General features: G+C 37.8%; 1 protein-coding gene across 1 annotated transcript in view; it reads right to left on the bottom strand.

The window, feature by feature from the left end:
* Positions 1-16,247, bottom strand: part of cdcp1b (CUB domain containing protein 1b) — a 28,182-nt gene extending 11,935 nt beyond the window's left edge. Inside the window, exons 1-7 of the mRNA XM_088328417.1 lie at positions 15,909-16,247; positions 14,511-14,726; positions 11,771-12,115; positions 9,582-9,797; positions 7,933-8,283; positions 5,364-5,579; positions 828-1,190 (exon numbers count right to left, since the gene is read on the bottom strand). Of these exons, the coding sequence (XP_088184543.1) occupies positions 828-1,190; positions 5,364-5,579; positions 7,933-8,283; positions 9,582-9,797; positions 11,771-12,115; positions 14,511-14,726; positions 15,909-15,966 (1,765 nt within the window). The 5' untranslated portion in view covers positions 15,967-16,247. The remainder of the gene's footprint in view (positions 1-827; positions 1,191-5,363; positions 5,580-7,932; positions 8,284-9,581; positions 9,798-11,770; positions 12,116-14,510; positions 14,727-15,908) is intronic.
* Between the last annotated feature and the right edge of the window lie 5,421 nt (positions 16,248-21,668).

Here is a 21,668-nt window from a genome sequence, read left to right as displayed (position 1 = left end):
AACATTATTTTAACTTTTAACTTTTATATAACATTTTATTTGAAAAAAATGTTTGTTAAAGTAAAAAAAATAATAATAATTTGAGCATTTTTTCCAATTTACATTTATAGGGTAAAATGTTTAAAATGTTGCAAAATCATTCACTTAAAGGAGCTGTACAGAATTTTGTATTCAAATTGGACCCGGAAATAAGTGTGCGTGACGCCACTACCAATTCATTTTAACGCATCATTTTTACATGCAAGGGTGCACAATAGTGATAGAAATACAGAAAGAGAATTCAAGCGTTTACAACTCTTTCACAATGAATAAAAAATTGGCCAAAGTAAAATAAACATTTGCAAATGTTTTTGTGTTCAAAACTGGTCGTTTCCAAATGGCCACTTTTGGAATGCCTAAACCTACCCGTAGAAAAATGTGTAAAATATAATGTTTAGTTTTTCAGATTATGATCAAATTTGACAAGCTTTTGTCTCATCTGTTTTACAGCTAAGATGCCCATGTTACACTCATCTGCAAGCATTTAATTGCAAAAAATAATTCAGGCGAGAATAAAAACCTTTTTCTGTGTGTTCTAACTTAATGTTAGTAACACTTGCATAGATTATTTGGGACAAAACTTCACTGTGTCACCTTTCAAAAGAGACAAAAACCTTCTATATTTTCCAAGAGGTTGAAGAACAGCACTCAATTTACTTTGGGTACAACTTGGATTGGGATTTTATGCAAATTTTACAGGAACGTTAAGGGGTTAAGGTTCATCATGAGATTGCAAATACAACCACAGGGGGCAGTAATGAGTAAAAGAAAAAGATCAATGCTCTTACTATTGCTCTCCGGTCCAATGCCGAGTTTCAAGTTGGCGAGCTCCGTCTTGCCCCCTGGAGGTACCTCCAAAGATACCCGGCCCTTGTAGCGCACCTGCACGCTGGCCACGCCCCCTACATGGCAGAAGGTGCCCACATGGGCGGGGCCTGTCCGCAGGTAGGCCACCACTGCATAGGTGCGCCCGTCCGGGCATGCCTCCTCGCCTGTGGCCGCCTGCCGCATGCCCGTCTGGGGGAAGTCCAGCTGGAAAGTGCGGGTGGGGCTGACCTTCACGTCCCAGGTGAAAGTTCGACGGAAGTCAGGAAACAGCGCCCAATTGGGTCGGATGACAGCGCTCGAGCAGGACAGTGCCTCTGTGCAATCTGGACATATTTAAGTTGAATTAGCGATCTCTAGAGCACAGGTGTCAGATCAGGCCCGCTAAGGGATTGAATCCGGCCCACGAGACAACACTCAGAGAAGCGCAAGAGAAAAACAAGCTGCAGGTTGAAATATGTCAACTTGATGTTGCCAAAGCCAGGTGCCTCTCACAAAGACACTACTCGTATTTACTTCTCTCTCTCTCTCTTTTCCACCCCCTTTAATCCACTCTGTCTCTGTCTCTTTCACTCTCTGTGTGTCTCTTTTTCTCTTCCTTTGTTGCTCTTTGTCTCTTTCTCTGTGTCTTTTAACCTCTTTTGCTCTAACTTCTTTTTGTCCTTTTCTCTCTTTTCTCTTTCTCTCTTCATACCCTTTGCGCTTTCTTTTCTCTTTTCTCCCCTTCTGTCTTTGTATTTCTCTTTGGATTTCTTTCTTTCTATCCCTTTCTTTTCCCCCTCTCTCACGACTTTTTATCTTTTGTTTCTCACGCTCTCTCCCTCTCTCTCTTTTTATTTCTTTGTCCGGCCCTCTCTCCTTTTCCCTCCCTCTTTCTCTTATTTCTTTATCTCTCTTTCTCTTTCTCTTTAATCTACAAGTCCGGCCCCCGACAGAATGTTTGTTCTATCGTGTGGCCCCCCCGAGTTAAAATGAGTTTGACACCCCTGCTCTAGAGGGTGTAAATGGAATTACAGAGGTATTTCTTGATACAAGATTAATTTGTTCAAGGCTCGTGCTCGTAGCTTGAATTTCTCGTTTAGTGAGTTAATTTCCTGATATGAAATAATTAATGACTAATTGCCTGAACCCCAACCTCCCAAAAACATCAAAGTGAATGATAAATAGCTTTAAAACTGATCTTTCTGATCACTGAAAACGCATTCAACTAGTAATCAAACATGAAAAAAATACGGTGAGTAGAAATGTAATATATTAACGAAATAAAACGAAAGTTTATTAGGAGCACTTACCGTGGAGTAGAGGTAAGATCTTGAGCCCGAGCCGAAATTCGAGTGAGGCTTAAAATGTTTATCATTACGTATTATTTATCCATGCGTCATTGTTCTTTGTTTCTCTTTGTTTGTGCGCGGTGGAGGATCCATGCAATGGATTCAGTCACCCTTGTTCACAGCTCGACGGCTGGCTCGGCGCGGCGTGAGAGGAATATATCCGTCGCGCGGATCCTTAACCGCACAACACAAAAGTAAAAGAAACAAGTAACAATAACGGATGGATAACTTTTAAATATTTATTTTTTTATTTTTTTAAGTCAGCGAGAGAGATAAGTAGGTCCTTACAAATCAAATATGAATATTCAAATCAAGTCAGTTGGTTGGGCTCGGGCTGAATCGGGCTTCATTAACTGCGGACCTGGGTTGGGTTGGATTTTTTTTTAGGCCCGATCTTACTTCTACCATGAAGGCATTCGCCTTAACAAACGTTTGCGTGTAGTACGGATAGACTGTAAGGAAGAGTGTTCACCTGAGATTGCATACTTGTGAATGTATACGTGTTACCTGTATTTCATGTTTTTTTGATCATTTCAAACACGAGAAGACCGAACACGTGTTCGACCTTTTTGCTCTAATCCAGGTTATTTCGGTCACTGGTAGCAGACGACAACGTACATTGCTTATATTGTTGCGTATTCTACGTAGACCATCTTTCTGTGGGTAAATAGGTGCCACGCTGAGTTCGGAATGTTTATTATCGTTTAATAAGGAGGATTTACAATCAATAATTAGGAAAGGAATTGTTAATATTAAAATGTGGCCATCCACCTATTTCCCGTTACAAAAGCATTTACTGTACACTTAAAATTAAAGTTACTGTAACTTTGAATAAAAGTATACACCATTTTTTACAGCACTATTTTTTTGCCTATACTCAAAATTTCGGAACAAAAAAGGTTTTCCCTAGTGAATTATGTTCTTGTTTAAGTATTGTCAAACAAACACCAATGCTTGTCATTGGTCTGAATCATCCCTTAAGAGCAAGGAAAAGGTCAAATCAGAGTCAAATCAGGAGACTTACTACTGGTGACTGTTAAAACCAGTTCAGACGTTCCCTTACTTACGACCATTCGACTTACGAAAAACTGTAGATGTGAACATTTTTTTCGGGATGTCGAGAAATATCCAGACATTGCGGTTGGTAAAATTTTGTATTGTGTGCACCTTTTTCCGAGTACAGGACATTACTGTAGTGCTTCTTTCCGCCGCTACCGGCGTGTGGCCCTGTTAGGGGTAACCCAGTATCCACCCGAAAGAAAAAAAAATCCGCTTCCTCTTCCTATTTTGTGTATTAACATTCTATGCTCTATCTCAAGCGTGCTAAGAACTTTTACATTTTTATTGTTTGATATCTCATGTATCCATTCAATAGGGTTGGCGTAAAGTGTAAAGAAGAGGTGATGAGCAGTTTCATTTCAAATGAAAGTGGAATATGAAAGCTTGATGCTGTTGAGAAAATGGCTGGATTGCTTTTTTTTTCAGAAACTTTTTACCACGGAAGAGGAAGTCGCCTGACTGTTGAAGTTCATCTTCCAAAAGTAAGTTAAACTTAACTTTAATTATATTTATGGAGCATATTTTATGAAATGTTTATTTTCTTTAGCACAAAACAATACAGGTTACTTATATGAACCTTAAACATACTTATATAAACCTTAAACATACAAAATATAGCACTGAAGCAAATGACAAATAAATTCAACTTACGAACAATCGTCCGGAATCTCGTTCGTAAGTAGGGCAGCATCTGTACTCTGGTGGTTAAAGCCCCAATGTGTAATAATTGCCCACTAGATGGCACTGTGTGGTCTAGTACGAGTAAGGGCCAGTGATACACAGCACAGCATGGCAGCAGGATGCTGGACAAACATTGCGCCGATCTAAGTGGGGATTCCACTGTGTAAAGTAAACACAAATTTCACCACCAATTTTTTTTTTTTTTAATAAAAATTAACATTGAAATGATAGTTCATGTATTTTGCCTATTATTCAGATCAAAATTGTTTTTGTTTTACTAGATTTTTTGGGGGGTACAGTGTTCTCGTTTGCCCGCGTCCCTGCGTCCGAGACGCATTATTTTTGCTGGGGACGCGTCGTGTCAAATCAACGTGCGTCCCAGGGACGCAACTTTTTTGACACAAAATTGATATTATCATTTTTTAACAAAGATTTACCGCACGCCAAACTTTTCGTCAGGCAGATCCGCCATTGTTGTTTTGGTCTCGTGGTTCGAGTTTTCATCTGCACGCCGATCTCGATTTCGAGTTGTGTAGTGAAAGTCCGTCTCTTTTTAGATGACCGGCTTTTTCGGCTCAACTCATTAAAGAGCCGGCTCTCAAACGGCTCACTAGCTTTGATACATTATATTACGAATGATTATGTTGTATAAAGAAGTTAAGAAAAAAAGGAAGTATAAAAGGAGAAAATGAAAAAAAGACAGGTTTTTGGTGATCCCTTTTAATCAGTATATTACCAACAATAATTTAATGCAGAAAATGAATTAATAATTTGAATAAGAAAATGTATTATTCTACTTAATTATATTTGCATGAATTTTTTCCTTTTACAGTGAACGTCCAAGCGACTTCATTTTTGAACTTTTTTTATAATAAATCTCATTCATGTTGAGCAACTCAGTGTCTCACAACAAAATGTTCATTAACAATATATATGATATAAGGAAACACACGTACAATAGAACATGTTAAACTACATAAATAAACATGTCTGAAAAAAAAAAAAGATTTTTTTGTATTTTGTAAGGGAAAATACGACAGTTTGTAAGGGCATGGAGCACACTAAATTTTGGGGACCCATAGATCTCTTTTGGGACCCATAGATTTTTGAGCATGCGAGTCCCCGGGACCCATCACTTTTCACAGGTAAAATGAACACTGGGGGTACCACTAGAAGGCATTTTACCCACTGTTCCTTTAAGAGATCCATGAACCTCAAGCAAGTAGCAGTAGCTTGCATGCGCAAACTGGAGGAGCTGATGCTGGTGGTAAGCAGTCACGAGCAGTGAGCGGTTTGTAGTGGTCGCCTCTGGGACTACTCGTGAACTGGATTCTCCTCAGTATAGCGAGATTTTTGTTGTAAATAAAATACGAAATTCTCATGTTTAGAGGTGCTCGTATAAAGATGTACCACTGTACACCTGATTACCTATTTCTCTGTTGATCTCCACTCGGAAGATGTCCTCAGGCTTTGGACAGGTAAACTCAAGGGATGTGTTGCGAGCTTCCCTCAAGGTGAGAGTTTTAGGGTTGCAGGTCTGCCCAGGGGGCGTTCCAATGCACACGCTGCAGTCGGGTTCGTCCCCCTCACGGCTGATGGTAATAATTGTTTCCGGGTCAGGGGTCACGGACAGCGCTCGGCCGGCTGGTGAGGAAAAGGGTCACTGGGATTACCATAAATTTCAGTATTGTTTTTAGAATTCATTAGCTTTATTTGATCAATTAGATTAGTTATTTGATATATTTAATTGTTTTAGTGATTCAATTAGTGGGTGACTGGGTGTAGGGTTTTTCTTATAATTTACAATAAGTTATTTTCTAGTGAAGTGTAAGTATAAGGAGGGAGAGGTAAATACATGATTTAAATGAGTAATGAACTTCCTAATTCGATGAATTTATTAATTATTACAACAATTTCATACAGTGGTCGGCAACCACTGAGCTGTGGACCGGTACCAGGCAGTTGGTCGTTTGGTACCAGACTGCACAGAAATGAAATTAACCTTTTTTTGCTTATACCATATTCATGTTTACACAGATTTTCTATTTACCAAAACAAGATTACAAGTTTTACACGAGGTTCTACTGTAGTGTATGTACTGAGCAACAATGGATCGGTTAACAAATACAGCTGATACCATTTGCTCAGCTAGATCCAAAGGGAATCAAACCCAGATTGGTGCCGTGAGAGCACTGAATCCTAACCACTAGGTCATTAGAATTGAGGATGACATGGGAAAAGGCATTAGATTGTATCGCAGCATTACACTATTTTTCTCAGAGTGCCACGTAGTGATGGAGAATCATGGGAAAGAGTTCAGCCAAAACAACATTGCACTGCATAAGACCGTTGGTCAAAAAAGTGTGGATGCAACAAAATCGAATGCCTTTTCCTTTATAGTCTATCCATAATGGTCTAGTGATTACACAAGGGATTTAGGGTTATTAACGTTATAGTTTTTATTACTAATATTAATTTTAGGCCGGGCCAAGAGAATATTGTCAGACACTCCTCATAAGTGTATTCATAAAAATCGTTTGTGGGTGTCGGGTAGGTAGACAAGAGACCTGGTAATAGATAAAATAAAATCAATTACTATGATTAAAACAGTAATTCAATAATGAATGATAAACCATTCTATCTTTTAGAAATTGATTTATTTTTGTGTGTGTAGCATAGCTAGAAATGAAGGAGGCAAATACACAAATAAAATAAAATGAGTTAGTTAGAATGTGTACAAGTTGTATTTGATTTTATTTGTTTTGATACTATAAATTATTTTGTGAGTGTCGTGGAAAGTAAAGTGGAGACAGTAAATAAAAAAATCTAATTAATAATGTCATGAGAAGTTGATTATCAAGTGATTTATTTAAAAAAAATGATATTTCTATAAGGGTTTTATGGGTGTATAAAATGGAAAATATCAAAGTAAACAATCCAATTTATTAATGAACTACATCAATTAATTTATCTTTGTTTAATACATTTATTCAATGAATGTAAGGAATTTATTAAATAATCAGTTTAATCAATTTATTAGACTAATGGATTACTTTAAATTGATGAATTAGATGAGTAATAAGTAATTAAGAAAATTGAGTTAATCCCACCAATTCATTATTTTACTAAAATAATTAATTTAATGAATTAAAATATCAATTTTTGTGGGTGTTGTGGAGGTAGAAAAGCAGGGCATAATCAAATCAAATTAATTCTAATGAATTAACTAATGATTAAAATTAAATAATTTGATTATTTTATTTGATGAATTACATTGATTAATTCATCCGTTCATTTTGGTAGGTTTTGCGTGGGTGGAATCGCAGGATTTTTTTTTTAAATGAAATTAAGCCAATTATTTGTTAGATCAGTTAAATGGGATTAGAAATATTGGTAATAGTATTAACTCAATACATATTTTAATACATATTTTTGTAGGTGTCAAGTAGATCACAGGATCTCAACTGGTCTCTCTTGAGGACCCAACATTCCACGCTAATGACATGGCTGCGTATCAAAGAAAAATCAAGAAAAATATTCCGCTTCTCAACTTCATTTAATAAAAGCAATGGTTTTCTTCTTCGTCTCGAGCTTGTTTTCACCACTTTGTACCTTACTTTTCCTTTACCACAAACTTTCTTGCAACCCATTGTTATGGGAGGAAAAAGGAAATAAAAACAACAAAATAAGAATACAACGAGATTCGGTCCATATCAAACGCGTAAATTAACTGAACATGAAGGAGAGATTGAGCAGGGGATTATCGCCATCTACTGTTAAGGAGTGTCATTGACCTTCAGTTTTTTCTTCTTCATGGGATTATTTGTCCAAAGAAAACGCCCACGACCCACTGAGAACGGGTTAGCGACACATTTTTGGGTCCTGACCCACCAGTTTAGAAACACTGATGTCGATAGGGGAACAGGAAGTGGTTGAATAAATATCAATCTAATAGAAAATTATAAAGTGAAAGAAGTGTCCTTTATGTGACATTCACCTCTGGGCGCCACTTGAGCAGCAAAAAGGATCCGTTCCATTTCCTCCCCTTTGGGGACCTCCACGGTGACGGAGGTGGTCCCAAGCAGGTCCAGACTGGAAACAGGTCCTCCCCGGCAGTAGTTGGCGATCTTGAGCCGCCCGTCGTTTTTGGCATTGCTCACAGAGTAGCGAGGACCTTCCTGGCAGGGATCCGCCGCCGCCACCGCCTTTAAGCGCTCGACGGGTAGCTCCAAGGTCAGGACTGTCCGGTCTGGTACAGCCAAGTCCCACTTAAGGGTCCTCTTGAAGTCTTTCCACAGGTTGGGGTCCAGTTGGCCTGAGTCGGGGGTGCACGAGCTCTTGCTACATTCTGAAACATATGAGAACAAAAAAAAATAACTTAAGGGATAAAACATTGGGGAAAAAAAATAGTCAAATAATTTCCAGGTAAAATTTGTCATATTTAGTATTAGTTTTCCTCTATTATATTCTTTTCAATTATTAACAGGAATTTCTGCAGAACGGGAATTGAGTTCAAAAATTAATAAAACCCGATATGGGAAAGCTTTGTTGTTTTTTAGATAAAACAAAATTAAATTAAATGTTAAAATATTATTTTGCTCATTATTTTACTTTATGAAATGAAATGATCTGCATTTATATAGCACTTTTCAAGTCAAGACTTCCCAAAGCGCTTTACAGTGTGCTTCACATTTCCCAATAGCGGCCGTGCAGCATTGTAAGGCGCTAACCTGCTTATTGGGGGAATTAGGGGTTCATTGTCTTACCTAAGGACACTTAGACATGTAACACGGAGAAGCCGGGATTCGAACTGCGATCTCTTGATCCCAAGACGAGCGCTCTACCTTCTGAGCTAATTCATTTTTTTGGCTTTAAAAAAGTGTCAAGATTTTTTTAAATTCTTGAGTCGAATTGGAAAATTATGTATTAAGGAAATTATTTCAGTTTTTTTTAACTTGACATGAGCATTGATCACACTGTACAAAGTCCAATAGAAAAAGGGGAAAACGTTTAATCTGAAAATAAAATACAGTAATTACTTCAAACCATTTACATTTAAAATATGTATATGAAAATAATCTTGATCATTTACGCCTAATTATTGTCATTATTCTACTAAAGTAAAATTAGAATTCAAAAATGATAAATTTATATTTTCCCTTTTTTCCTCAGAATATTAGGATAAAAATACAATTAAATAAACAAGTATTATTTGGTATTAAATATGTTTCTTACTATTCGCTTTAAACTGGATGTGAGCTATGAACACACAGTAAAAAAAGATTGAATTAAAAAAAAAAGTCTGGAAACAGATTAAAATTAATTTAACAGAAAATACTTTTCTTTTAAATATGGTGTTCTGATGGCACATATTTTTTAGATTATTTTACAAGAAAAAAAAAAAAATTTCTCTTTAAAACCATGGAACAAAAAAAATGGTTACGTCTATTTTGGTATTTATCTTGGCATAAACATTTATATACATTTAATGTTTTTAATTAAAATAAAAAGGATGAGATCATTATTCTATTTTTCCATCACTAAACTGTCTGCAGTGCAACCATTGAAACAATATCATCCGACATGGCAATCAATGGTAATTTAACTTCCCATTACTGCTTTTATTTTAAAAGGCATTCAAAGCACCTATTTTCTTGTTGACTTTCACAGCGTAGACATCTTGAGGATTGAGGCAGCTAAATTCCAGCGACAGACTTTCCGTTTGCGCAAAGGTTTTCCCGTCCGGGCTACAATCTCGATCGGAACCGCTGCCGGCGCATAACTCGCAAGGCAACTCTGGTGCCGACCTGCTGATAGTCACTGTGGTGCCGGCGTCGGCGCTCACCACAAGCGTTCGGCCTTCTGAAAAGGAAATAGAACCGCTTGCATTTTAAATATAAAGTGCCGTAAAAAAACATTTGGACCCTTCCTGATTTCTGTGTTTTTTGCATATTTATCACTCACAAAGGTTTCAGATCATCAAACGACTTTTTAATAATACACAGAAAAAAAACAACGAAATACAAAATGCAGTTTGGAATTGTTGATTCCATTTATTAGGGGACAAAAAATTCAAAACCCAATGTGAAAAAGTAATTGTTCCCTGAACCTAATAGAAGGCCACCTTTGGCAGCCACAACATAAATCAAATGTTTACAATAATAGGAAATGAGTCTTTCACATCACTGTGGAGGGATTTTGGCCAACTTTTCTTTGCTAAATTGTTTTATATCTGGCATATTTGAGGGTTTTCTAGCACGAATTCCCCGCTTAAGGTCACACCACAGCATCTCATTTAGATTTAAATCCTGACTTTGACTTGGCCACTTGAGAAGCTTCAATTTTGGGTTTATGAGCCATTCAAAGGTGGGCTTGCTGGTGTGTTTCAGATCATTGTCCTGCTACAAGATCCAAAAGCGCTTAAGTTTGAGGTGACATACTAATGGCCAGACGTTTTCCTTAAGGATCTTCTGATAAACACCAGAATTCATTATTCTGTCAACCACAGCTAGTTGTCTTGGTCCTGGCCCTAAGGCAGCAAAGCAGCCCCAGATTCCATTTTTAGCTATTGTCTTTCGTATTTTCAAGTCATGTTTATTTTTATAGCCCTTTATCACAAGGAGTCTCAAAGGGCTGCACAGACGACAGATTATTGAAAACAACAGATTATTATTACACAATACCCTGATCTAAAACCTACATGAAGGCAAGGAAAAACTCAAAACGTCAACATGAGGTAAATGAAGAAACCTTGAAAAGAGACCGCACATGAGGTAATCCCCCTTTCAGGACGACCAGGCTGCAACAGATGTTGCAATAACAAACAATGCACAGATAGTCAAAGTGAAATATAGGTCATTAAAAGCTAGAGAATATAAGTGTGTTTTAAATCTAGATTTAAACAGTTCTACTCAGGTTGCAGATCGAATCTCAGTGGGCAGAGCACTCCATGCTCTTGAACCTGCAGATCTCTTCTTGGCTCTAGGGATCACTAGTAGACCAGCTTTTTCAGAGCGAAGACTCCGGACCGGACCGTAGGGGGAAATTAAAATCAATGAAGACGCAGATAGTGGGGTCATGAACACTGAACCTAACTAAGGCCAGTAAGGCCTGCAGTTCCTTGGATGGATTTTAGGGTTCTTTTGTAATCTCCTGGATATGCCGTCGTTGGAGTAATCTTATTTGGTCGACCACTCCTGGGAAGGTTTGCCACAGTTCCCAGTTTTCTTAAATTTTGGATGGCTCTGACATTGGTTTGTTGGAGACATAGAGCCTTTGAAATGGCTTTGTGACTTTTTCCAGACTGATAGATCATAATCACTTTTTCAAATTTATTCTGGAATTTCTTTCGGTCGTGTCTGTCAATTGTGTCCTTGAGATTGGGTATCCTACTTAATGATGTAACAGATTCAACTTGTGCTGGCTGGAAATCAATTTTGGGTGAGGCCTGTGGAATTGAACTCAACTTTTCCAAAACTGTGGTTAGTCACAGTTACTTTGTGATTTAACAAGTGAGAGCAATTATGTTTTCACATAGGGCCAGAATGGCGTAGATTTTTTTGGTTCCTTAATAAACGAAATCATCATTTCAAAATGGCATTGTATTTCCTTGGGGTGTCTCTGTGTGATATTAAAATTGGTTTGCTGACCTGAAACCTTTGTGATAAATATGCAAAAAACCCACAATTCAGGAAGGGGGGAAATCGTTTTTGACAGCACTTTATGCAAATGTTGCTCCTTGACCTTAGGTCATTTGACAGTTGTTTTGAGGCTTCAATGTTGCCACCCTGCAGAAAAGACGCAAAGTGGACAACTATTCGTGTACTTTTTCTTACTGAGAGGTCCAGGAGAAGCCTGGAAGAGAACGGGGTCCACTTGCATCCCGGGCGCCACTTGCAGGGACACCACAGCTTGATGGAGAAGGTCCAAATGGGTGACAGAACCGGCTTTACAGTAGCGAGCGACCGATTTGCCGCCGGCACCGTCCGACGCTGTCACGGAATATTGGAATCCATCCTCACATGGCTTGGACGCCAAGCGGAGTCCTTCTCCTAGGATGTCCAAACCCACCAGCGTCTTGGGAGGGGCCTTAAGGGTCCAAATGAAGGTTCTGGGGAGCTCGCTGAGGAGAGACGATTGAAGTTCGATGGTGGCGGGGGTGCACGTGTCCTTCGTGCACTCTGCAGGGTAAAAAATGAAATAATTTGGGGTATAATTTAATTCCAATTATTTTTCCAAATCCTAATTTCCCTCCATTACATTATACTTTATCTTTATTTGGATTTTATTTAAATTCAAAGTGTTTATCTTATTTTCATTTTAACATAAGTGTCCAAACCATTTAATTATTTTTGCAAATATTTTCTTGAAAAGAATACAGTTATCTCAACTTTTTTCCACCTAAAAATAAATCAGATTGGTTGCAAATATTTTTTGTGGGAAGTGTAATAATTTTGAGCATAAATATTCCAGTATTTCTCATTTTACATAAAATATATCAAAAGAGAATAATAATTGTCAAATCAGTGTCAAATCTGCCATTTTTTGCAAAATTACTCGAAAAGGTCGCTGCACAGCAGTTAAATGACTTCATGTCAGAAAATAACCTCTTTGAAACTGTCCAGTCAGCATTTAGGGCATATCTCTCTACTGAGACAGCCCTGGCTAAAGTAACCAATGATCTCCCTTTAGCAATTGATTCCTCATCAATGTAACTGCTGCTGGATCCCAGTGCTGCTTTTCATACTGTCGACCACAACATATTACTTGTTCGTCTGGAATGAATTGGTATCTCAGGAACTGTACTTTCATGGTTTAGGACCTACCTGTCAGACAGAATGCAAAGCGTTAACTATGGCAATCTGACCTCTAAACAATCTAATGCCCCATGTGGTGTCCACAGGGCTCTGTACTTGCCCCCCTTCTTTTAAGTATTTATATGATCCTGCTTGGTGACATTATCCGCAAGTATAATATTAGTTTCCATTGCTATGCAGATGACACTCAACTGTATGTGCCTCTGGAGATAACTGGACAGTTAAGTTGTAGAAATCTGGAGGCTTGCCTTACTGAGATTCAAAGAGGGATGACACTTAATTTTTTGCGTCTTAACCCAGAAAAAACTGAAATGTTGATTATTGGTCCAGCTCATTGTTGTGAGTTTTCCAACACTACCCTGAACCTAGACAAATGTAATATCACCCATAGTGAATCGGGCAAAAATCTAGGTGTTATATTTGATCTTAATCTGTCGTTTCAGTCACACGTGAAAAATATTACTAGAATAGCTTTCTACCACCTCCGTAATATTGCGAAGATTCGTTCGATGCTGTCCCAATCAGATGCAGAGGTTTTAATTCATGCGTTTGTTACTTCTCGGCTTGATTACTGTAATGTATTGCTTTCTGGTCTCCCAATGTCTAGCATCAAAGGTTTGCAGCTGGTTCAGAATGCAGCAGCTAGACTTTTAACTAAGACCAAAAAGTTTGAGCATATTACTCCTGTATTGGCCAACTTGCACTGGCTCCCAGTCCACTTAAGATGTGACTTTAAGGTTCTCTTATTAACATATAAATGTTTGCATGGACTTGCACCCTCTTATCTCTCTGATTTGATTTCCCCCTATGTTCCTGCACGGAGTCTGCGCTCGGAAAATGCCGGTCTACTTGCGACTCCGAGAGCCAAGAAGTCTGCAGGCTTGAGAGCGTTCTCCATCCGGGCCCCGGTGCTATGGAATGCCCTGCCTCCGGAGATAAGATCTGCAACCTCAATGGAGGTTTTTATATCAAGGCTTAAGACACACTTCTATTCCAAAGCTTATGATTGATGCCCACCTCATATTCTGTATCGTCCTGTCTTTTTCCGACTGCCTGCCTGGTAGTGATACGAAGGAGAAAGACGATTTGAGATGAGTCAGCGGACCAACGTTTGACCTGAAGCATGTGAACGCCTGCATAGACCAGCTGGCAGAGATGGGAAGCTGCTGTCATGCACTTCCCGGACAAATTTTCAACATGTTACCTAGTGTTTACTAACATAGTGTTACTATGTTTGTGTACTGTAATGCTAAATGTAATTCACCCTGGTCATCCTGAAAGGGGGATACTACTTGTGAGGTCCCTTCTCAAGGTTTCTCTTTTTCCTCACGCTGAGGTTTTGAGTTGTTCCTTGCCCGCATGTTGGTTTAAGATCAGGTAATTGTGTCATTGTAATCCTGTACAGTCCTTTGAGACATTTTTGTGATTGAAGGCTAAATAAATAAATTTGACTTGACTAATTGTATTTAATTTCTAACAGTGTTCTAAAATTCAGAACTTTTTGGAAAGTAACAGAATTATTACGAGGTGTTTTTTTTTCACAGAAGAAAATACATGAAATAAATATGGTAAAATAAATATTTATTGGGAAATATATTTTTATTTACTAATAAATACTTGTGAACATAAATTCTTAGATAAATTTTATTTCTCATTTTTGACAATTAAAATGATAGATGAATAAATCAGAAAAATTTAAAAAAAAAAATTGTGGATAATTTTCAGTAAAATAAAACAAAGAAAATTATATTGGCCTCACCTATGTCCTGACTGATGCTAACGACATAGGAAGTTTCCACGGGGCAGTCAAAGACCAGCGTGACCTCCAGCTCAGGTTCCAATGTCAGACGCGAGTGGCAGGTCTGCGTGGCGTTGGCCCCACCCACCGTGCACACCATACAAGCCTCCGAGGAGCCGCCGTTGGACACCCTAACCCGGGGTCCTATGCTGGGACGCACAGTCAGCTCCAGGCAGTCTGGAAGGGGAGGGGAGAAAAAAAAAATGATAAATAATTTATTCATTTATTTTTCAATGTTTTTCTAATTTGAGTGCAGAAAAACAGTTTCAATTATATTTTTCAAATTTTGCTCATTTTAAATATATTGTATTTTAATAGTCAAACGCTATACAAAGTCAAAAGACACAACGCGTGTTATTTTACTAGGCAAGTAGATTTTAAATATTATTGAAATGAAAATTGTAAAATATCCATTCCAAAAAAAACTTTGAACAAATACTCAGATAATTGTTTAAAAAAATATTCCAGTACCTCTATTTGAATTTCCGAACCATTAAAAAATAATAAGGTCTTATTTTACAAGAACAGAAAATTAAAAGGATAAAATACGATTTTTTTTTAAATTTTGTTGGTAATAATTTTGAAGCTAATTCGATCATATAAAATATGACAATTATTCTAAACATTTATTATATAATCATCCGTTTGAAATTGAGTACGTTGGGCCTTTTAAAATGATTTAAATAAAAAAACTTTAAAAAAATACTTTCAAAATATATTAAAGTAAGAAACATGTTAAAATATTTCCAAACCTGCAATGCTGTTTATACTTGTTTTGTAGTAAAATGAAAAGGGAAACTTGCTCATTTGAAGTATTATTTTCATTTCATTGTATTATCATATAAACACAATGGATTTACTGACAACAGCGTAAAATAGCTTAAATGTCCCATACAACAAATGGCAAATTGTACTTTAAATATAAACCAAAATAAGAGTAAATAAATATTTATATAAGAAGAAAATGGCCATCAACTACGTCATACTCCAAAAAGTATTAAAAATCAGCTGGTTGCCATGAAAACAGTTTGATTTGGAAGCATTTTCACGTACAACACGCCTTTCTTTCTTATTTTTATCTTATTGTGAGCGTTTTTGATCAACGTTTTGTCCCGTTTAGCTCTCATTCAAAGATATATTTGTGCTCCAATATCGGTAGCAGATTGCAAATTAATAATTCATCAATCATCACACGCCGCCGGCGCCTCGTGTGGTTGTGCGCATGCGCGTTGGACTAAAACGTCTTCAGAGTCAATTGTTGGGGTGGAATGTGACGTCACGCACTAACAAAGACCCCACAGTCTGCACCGTCGGACCCAGTTCGACTTAGAAATTAAAAAGTTAACCTGAAAGTATCACCTGAGTGGAAAAAGAGAAGTATAATTCCGAGCGTCGCACATGAGCGGAACCGCGTCATGTTGCCGCCCCAAATGGTGTCGCTCCGGAACCAAATTCGGGTCCAATTGTCCGAACTCGTCAACGAAGCTCGGCAGCGCCAAAGTGTGGTGGCATCTTTCTTCTTAGGGGTGAGGGGAAGGGGGGGACTTCGGTTCCGTTTGTCGGCTGATACTTCCTGCTTCACCTTCGCGCAAGTTAGGGGCGCGGTCCTGACCTGTTCCGACCAGACAGGTGAGCTCGCGCTACAGCAACGCGAGAACTCCGAGCACGCTCTCGCGTGTATGCGTGCGTGTTTGCGTGCACGTTCCTGTGCCCTATTAGCAAGCGCTCTAATGCGGGAAGGGTGTGAAGTGGATACAGGATTTTACGAGTGGTACTTAGTTGAACGCTAGTGGCGATTTTAGGTTGGGAGGTTTGGGAGGGCTGAGCACCTAGATTCGAGGTGGGCAAACGACGGCCCGCCAGGCAAAAATGGTCAAAATAAAATAAATATATACAATGCCGGAGTGACTAATCCATACCTGTTAACCTCTACGGCTCCATTCCCTTACAAACTGTCGTATTTTCCCTTACAAAATAAAAAAAAAATCTTACACCATCTTTTTTTTCAAACGTGTTTATTTATGTGGTTTAACATGTTATATTGTACATGTGTTTCGCTATATCATTCTGTACATATTCTTAATAATAAAATAAAAATAAAATAAAAAATATCAGGAACAATTGTTATCAGCGTAACTAAAATATCCTTTAATAACACTTTAAATTTAAATTTGTAAATAAAGATATTTTTGGGAGGAAAAAATTAGTAGGCATTTCTATTTTGTAAACCAAACCACAATATCAACTATTGATGCTTGTATTTTAATGCTTTATTTTGAACATTAAAATAAAAACAGAACAAAAACAATAACTCAACAACAAAATAATGTCTTATTGTTTTAATAAGCTTATTATATAGAATACGATTGCTATTGTCCGAAGCGCAGCAGAATGCGCGTTCACGCGAGGGGGGGAGGATTTTGCAAGGGAGTCGAAATTAGGCACTACAAAATAAAAACAGAACAAAAACAATAACTCAACAACAAAATAATGTCTTATTGTTTTAATAAGCTTATTATATAGAATACGATTGCTATTGTCCGAAGCGCAGCAGAATGCGCGTTCACGCGAGGGGGGGAGGATTTTGCAAGGGAGTCGAAATTAGGCACTACAGCGGCAGACGCATGCGCACAGTAGCATCAAACGCTGGCTTCTTTTGCAACGCAATAAACGATACCGAGATAGAGGCTACCGCGGCGAACTCGTTTAACTTGATTGATTTGCCGTTTCGTGATAGTCAGTGTATACCGAATGGTACCCATAATTGACAAATTTGCGTTTTTCCGTACAGATTTTATTGTACGTCGTGTACGTCATAAAATGCATAATAAACATACTTTGTACGGCAAAAGCGTACAGGTTGACAGGTATGCTAATCGGTAAAAAATGGGAGCTTTCCCCTGAGGCCGGCTCATGTCAAGGTCGAGTTTGGGCTGGCTGGAGGAGAAAAGAAGATTTGTACATGTGTCTGTAACTTGCAAAATCTAACCTTACTCGTGCATTCATTCTCTTTTAGCTATTTGGCCACATTCAGTCCAACCCCGTCGTTGCAGATGAAATGAGTTTTACCCTATGGGGGAATTCTCCCCTCCCAAATTTTAAATTGGTTTGGCCTTCCACCATTCCTCCTTTTTTAGCGGTAAAATTAACACAGAACAGTGCAAATGACATAAGTCAGGTACAATGGAGGGGGAAAAGGTGCTAGTTGGAGCCGAAAAAGCCAAAATTAAATTCGTTAAAAGAAAGACTGTTACCATACATTTCACTCATCTTACACTATTTGCCTGTCGTCTGTGTGTGACTGGGTGTGTGTTGTGCTTCGTGTTTTCAGAATTTAGCAGTTAACTGCCTTTACCAGGTCGCTCCTATCATCAAACAAGCTCATGGTGATAGGAAATCCGTCTCCTTTTCGAGAAGCTGCTCTTTCGGCTCGGCTCCCAAAATACTGTTCGGATTGTTTTTGGTGCTTTTATCCATATATTAAAAAAACATTATGTAACATTATTTACAAAATCACTTTTTGGGGCCCAAAAAAAGAAAATAACAATTAAAAAGAAACAACAGTAGGAAAAAATAAAATAAAGAGAGAAAAAAGAATGAAATGGCCGAAAGAAAAAAAAAATACAGGGAAAATAAAAAAAAAGAAAAAAAAGTGGGGGGGGAATAAGAAAAAGAAAAAAATGGAAGAAAAAAAGAAGAAAAAGGCTTCAGAAAAAAAGAATCCAAAGAAGAAAAAGAAAAGAAAACAAATAAAAATCAAGTCCTGTCATTGGGCTGGCATATAAGTTCCCGTAGAGCCTTTCCTGTACACAGGTTGTATGTGAGCAGAGCTTCTCTGCTTTAAAATGTGTGAAAACTAGACAAAGCAGCTCACTGTCTTCATACGGATGTAGACTGAAAAGGAAATTCTCGTGTCTTTAGACAAAGACATTGTTATCAACAAAGTTGCCAAGACTAGTTCTTTGCTGAGGAGAATTTTGATGTTTTAAGTAGCCTACCTAAAATGTGTGTAGTGAAGCTACTTCATAAGAGTTTACAGGAGTTTAGTGTAAAGCCTAAAAATCTGTTGGGAAGGCAAATGCAATGTAGATTTGAGATTACTGATACTGTACATACTGTAGTTGTATATGTTTTCATCTATATCAGAATCTTTATATGATTTTCCTTTGAATTGAAATTGTTAAGTGTTTTCTGTTAACTTAACAACATATTACCTGAATTCCTTCCCAATAAAAATGCATCATAAGAGCTCACTGCCATTCCATTCATTAAAATTCATTCTCTATCGCTAAGTGGGCCGGCTTTGGGTGGAAAACTCCCAGGCTGAAAACCATATAGAAAATATTAAATATAGTACTAGTAATAAAACATGTTTTTTGGGTGCCAACTTTGTGCCCATTGTCCCTTTGTGTGTCAGCAAAAAATACAACATAAATACTACAAAATTATTTCAAAACTAACTCCCTATTTCAAATCTAATGCTTAAGACCAGGGTCTTACATATTATTATGTCTTATACTATCGAAATACTACAAAAAATACTACTACAGTAATTCTATGATACAAAAACACTATTACAGAAACATAACAGAAATACTACAAAAATACAACGACAGTAATATTTAAAAAAAATAACTTAAGCAATACTACAAAGATACTAATATTGAAATACTTCATAATACTTCTACAGAAGTATTCCACTACAGTACCACTATAATACATAAATACTGCTACATAAATATTACGACAGAAATACCATTTTTTTTTTAAACTACAGTAATACTACAGCGATACTACAACATTATGATTACAGAAATACTGCAAAAATACTGCAAAAATACATCTACAGTAATACTACAGATATACTACAAAAATTCTACCACAGAATATACTTCAAAAATACTCCTGCTAAAATACTATAACGCAGAGCTAAAACTCAAAGGAACTAAACCATTTCAAGGTAGTGAAGTATTTTCAACGCTGTGTTGTTCACATTTTTGTTTTATTTAACTTTTGTTTTATTTTATATATAGTACAGGGGTGTCAAACTCATTTCAGCTCGGGGGCCACATGATAGAATAAAAAACATTCTCTCGGTATGGCAGCCTAGTAGATAAGAGGGGAATAAAGAAGACAAAGTGGGGAAGAGAAAGAGAGAGGGGGAAATTGGAAGAAAGAGAGAAAAAAAAGAGAAAAGGGTAAGAAAGAGACAAAGAGAGAGAGAGGGAGAAAGAGAGGGAAAAGGAGCTATTTTTCTCCCTCTCTCTCTCTCTCTCTCTCTCTCTTCCTGATAAAACAGAAAAAGAGAAATACATAAAAGAAAAAGATACAGAGAAAGGGATGTATAGAAACAAAGAGACAAATAAAGAAAAGAGAGAGAGAGAAATAGAGTGAGATAATGAGAGAGAGAACAACAGAGAAATAGGGTGAGAGAGAACAAAATAGATTGTAAGAGTGAGAGAAAGAGACAAAAAGAGAGAGAAAAGGTGAGAGAGAGAGAAAGAAAGGAAGAAAGAGAAAGAGAGAGAATGAGTGACAACACGTGAGAGCAAAACTGAGAGAGAAAGAGAAAGAGGCTAAGAAACACAAAGAGAGAAATATTGAGAAAAAAAGGAGAAAGTTTGAGAAACACAAGTCAACCAAAAGAGAGAACGAGAGAAAGAGAGAAAGAAATACAACTACAGCGTTTTCGTGAGTGGTGCCTGGGGTCAAATGGACATATATCAACCTGCAGTTTGTTTAACCCGTGGGCTTCTCTCAGCGACGTCTCACGGGCCGAGTCATTCCCTTAGTGGGCCTGACCTGGCCCGCGGGCTGTGTTTATCACACCCCTGGTCTAGCGAATAAGTGTGCCATTTTTTTTGTATCGTTACCAACTCCATCACTGAAAGTCATACAAGCCTTGGCCAAGAAAATGCAACAATGAAGCAGTCATTAGCCGTCCTGAGGTTAGCTATCCGACATTGGCGTCTCATTTAGGATTCTAGTCATTTTTTTGCACCCGATTTGACGTGCAACCGTCGCAGAGGCTCCCTCCTGCCCGCACACGCCGCGTCATGGAGAAATTCCTGAGATGAAACACGCCCGAGGGCTAAAACAACCTCCAAATATAACAAAAGGCAACCACAGGATGGTGTCAATTGTTTGTTCTGATCTCAAAAATAGAAAGTTGATGCAAGTGGTAAATTGACCCATTTTGGACCCAGTGTGGGATCGTTTTCCCCAGTTTGTTTGCTATATTTGTTTTCAAAGAGATCCTTGCTAGCTAACAAATTACAAGTGGGTTTTGGTGGAACCAGTTAGACAACGCCAGTGGGTGGGGCTTAGGCCTTAGACTCAGAGAAGAATGATGCAGCTGTCGCCACGGCGATCCCCTCCACATGTGTACTCGACGTTTTTTCATACCAGGGCGTAAAGTTTCCTTGCAAATGTTGCTGGTAGCTAGCGATAGCGACGCTCCTTGCAGCTGTCCGTGCAAAACCAAAGCAGGAAATGGACACCAACAAAAACACGATATTTAATTTTGGAAAACTGGAGTTTAAAATCTGCTTTATGGTGATGATATTTTTCAGATTTTCTTTTTTTTTTTGCAGGCGATATAACAATATCAGCGAAACATTGTATGCAACAAGTTTAGACCTTGAATAATGTAATAGATTATCAGGATGGAAAGTCAGACATAAATTGTATCATCGTAATCCTTAGAGCAGGGGTCTCAAACTCAATTGACTTGATGGCCACCGGGGCTAGGAACTGGGTTATTTAAAAAGTCCACTGTTATCAAATACCTTTTTAAAAATATGCAATAGAAATGAGATCCACAAACAAAAAATATCAGGAATTAATGCGAAACAAAATCATCCAGTAATAGACATCAAAGGGGCAATGTGTATTGTTTGACCACTAGGTGTTATATTCTTGTGCCGTGCAACCGAAAATGAGAGCTGAAAAGAAAGACACACTACAGAGACTTAAAGTGACGAAACCGCTACTTTTTCTTTGCCCAGCCTTTTGCAAAGAAAGATGAAAAAAGGGAAATATAAACAAAAAGGGGAAAAGGACAAAGAAACAAAGAAAAGAAAAAGATGAAAAAAGCTAGGCAAAGAAAAGGAAAAAATA

Source organism: Urocampus carinirostris, chromosome 2, assembly GCF_059441175.1.
Source record: "Urocampus carinirostris isolate Australia breed hairy pipefish chromosome 2, RoL_Ucar_1.0, whole genome shotgun sequence".
Lineage (NCBI taxonomy): Eukaryota > Metazoa > Chordata > Actinopteri > Syngnathiformes > Syngnathidae > Urocampus > Urocampus carinirostris.
Note: the sequence above shows the minus strand (reverse complement) of the source record. Positions and strands in the feature narration are given on the sequence as shown.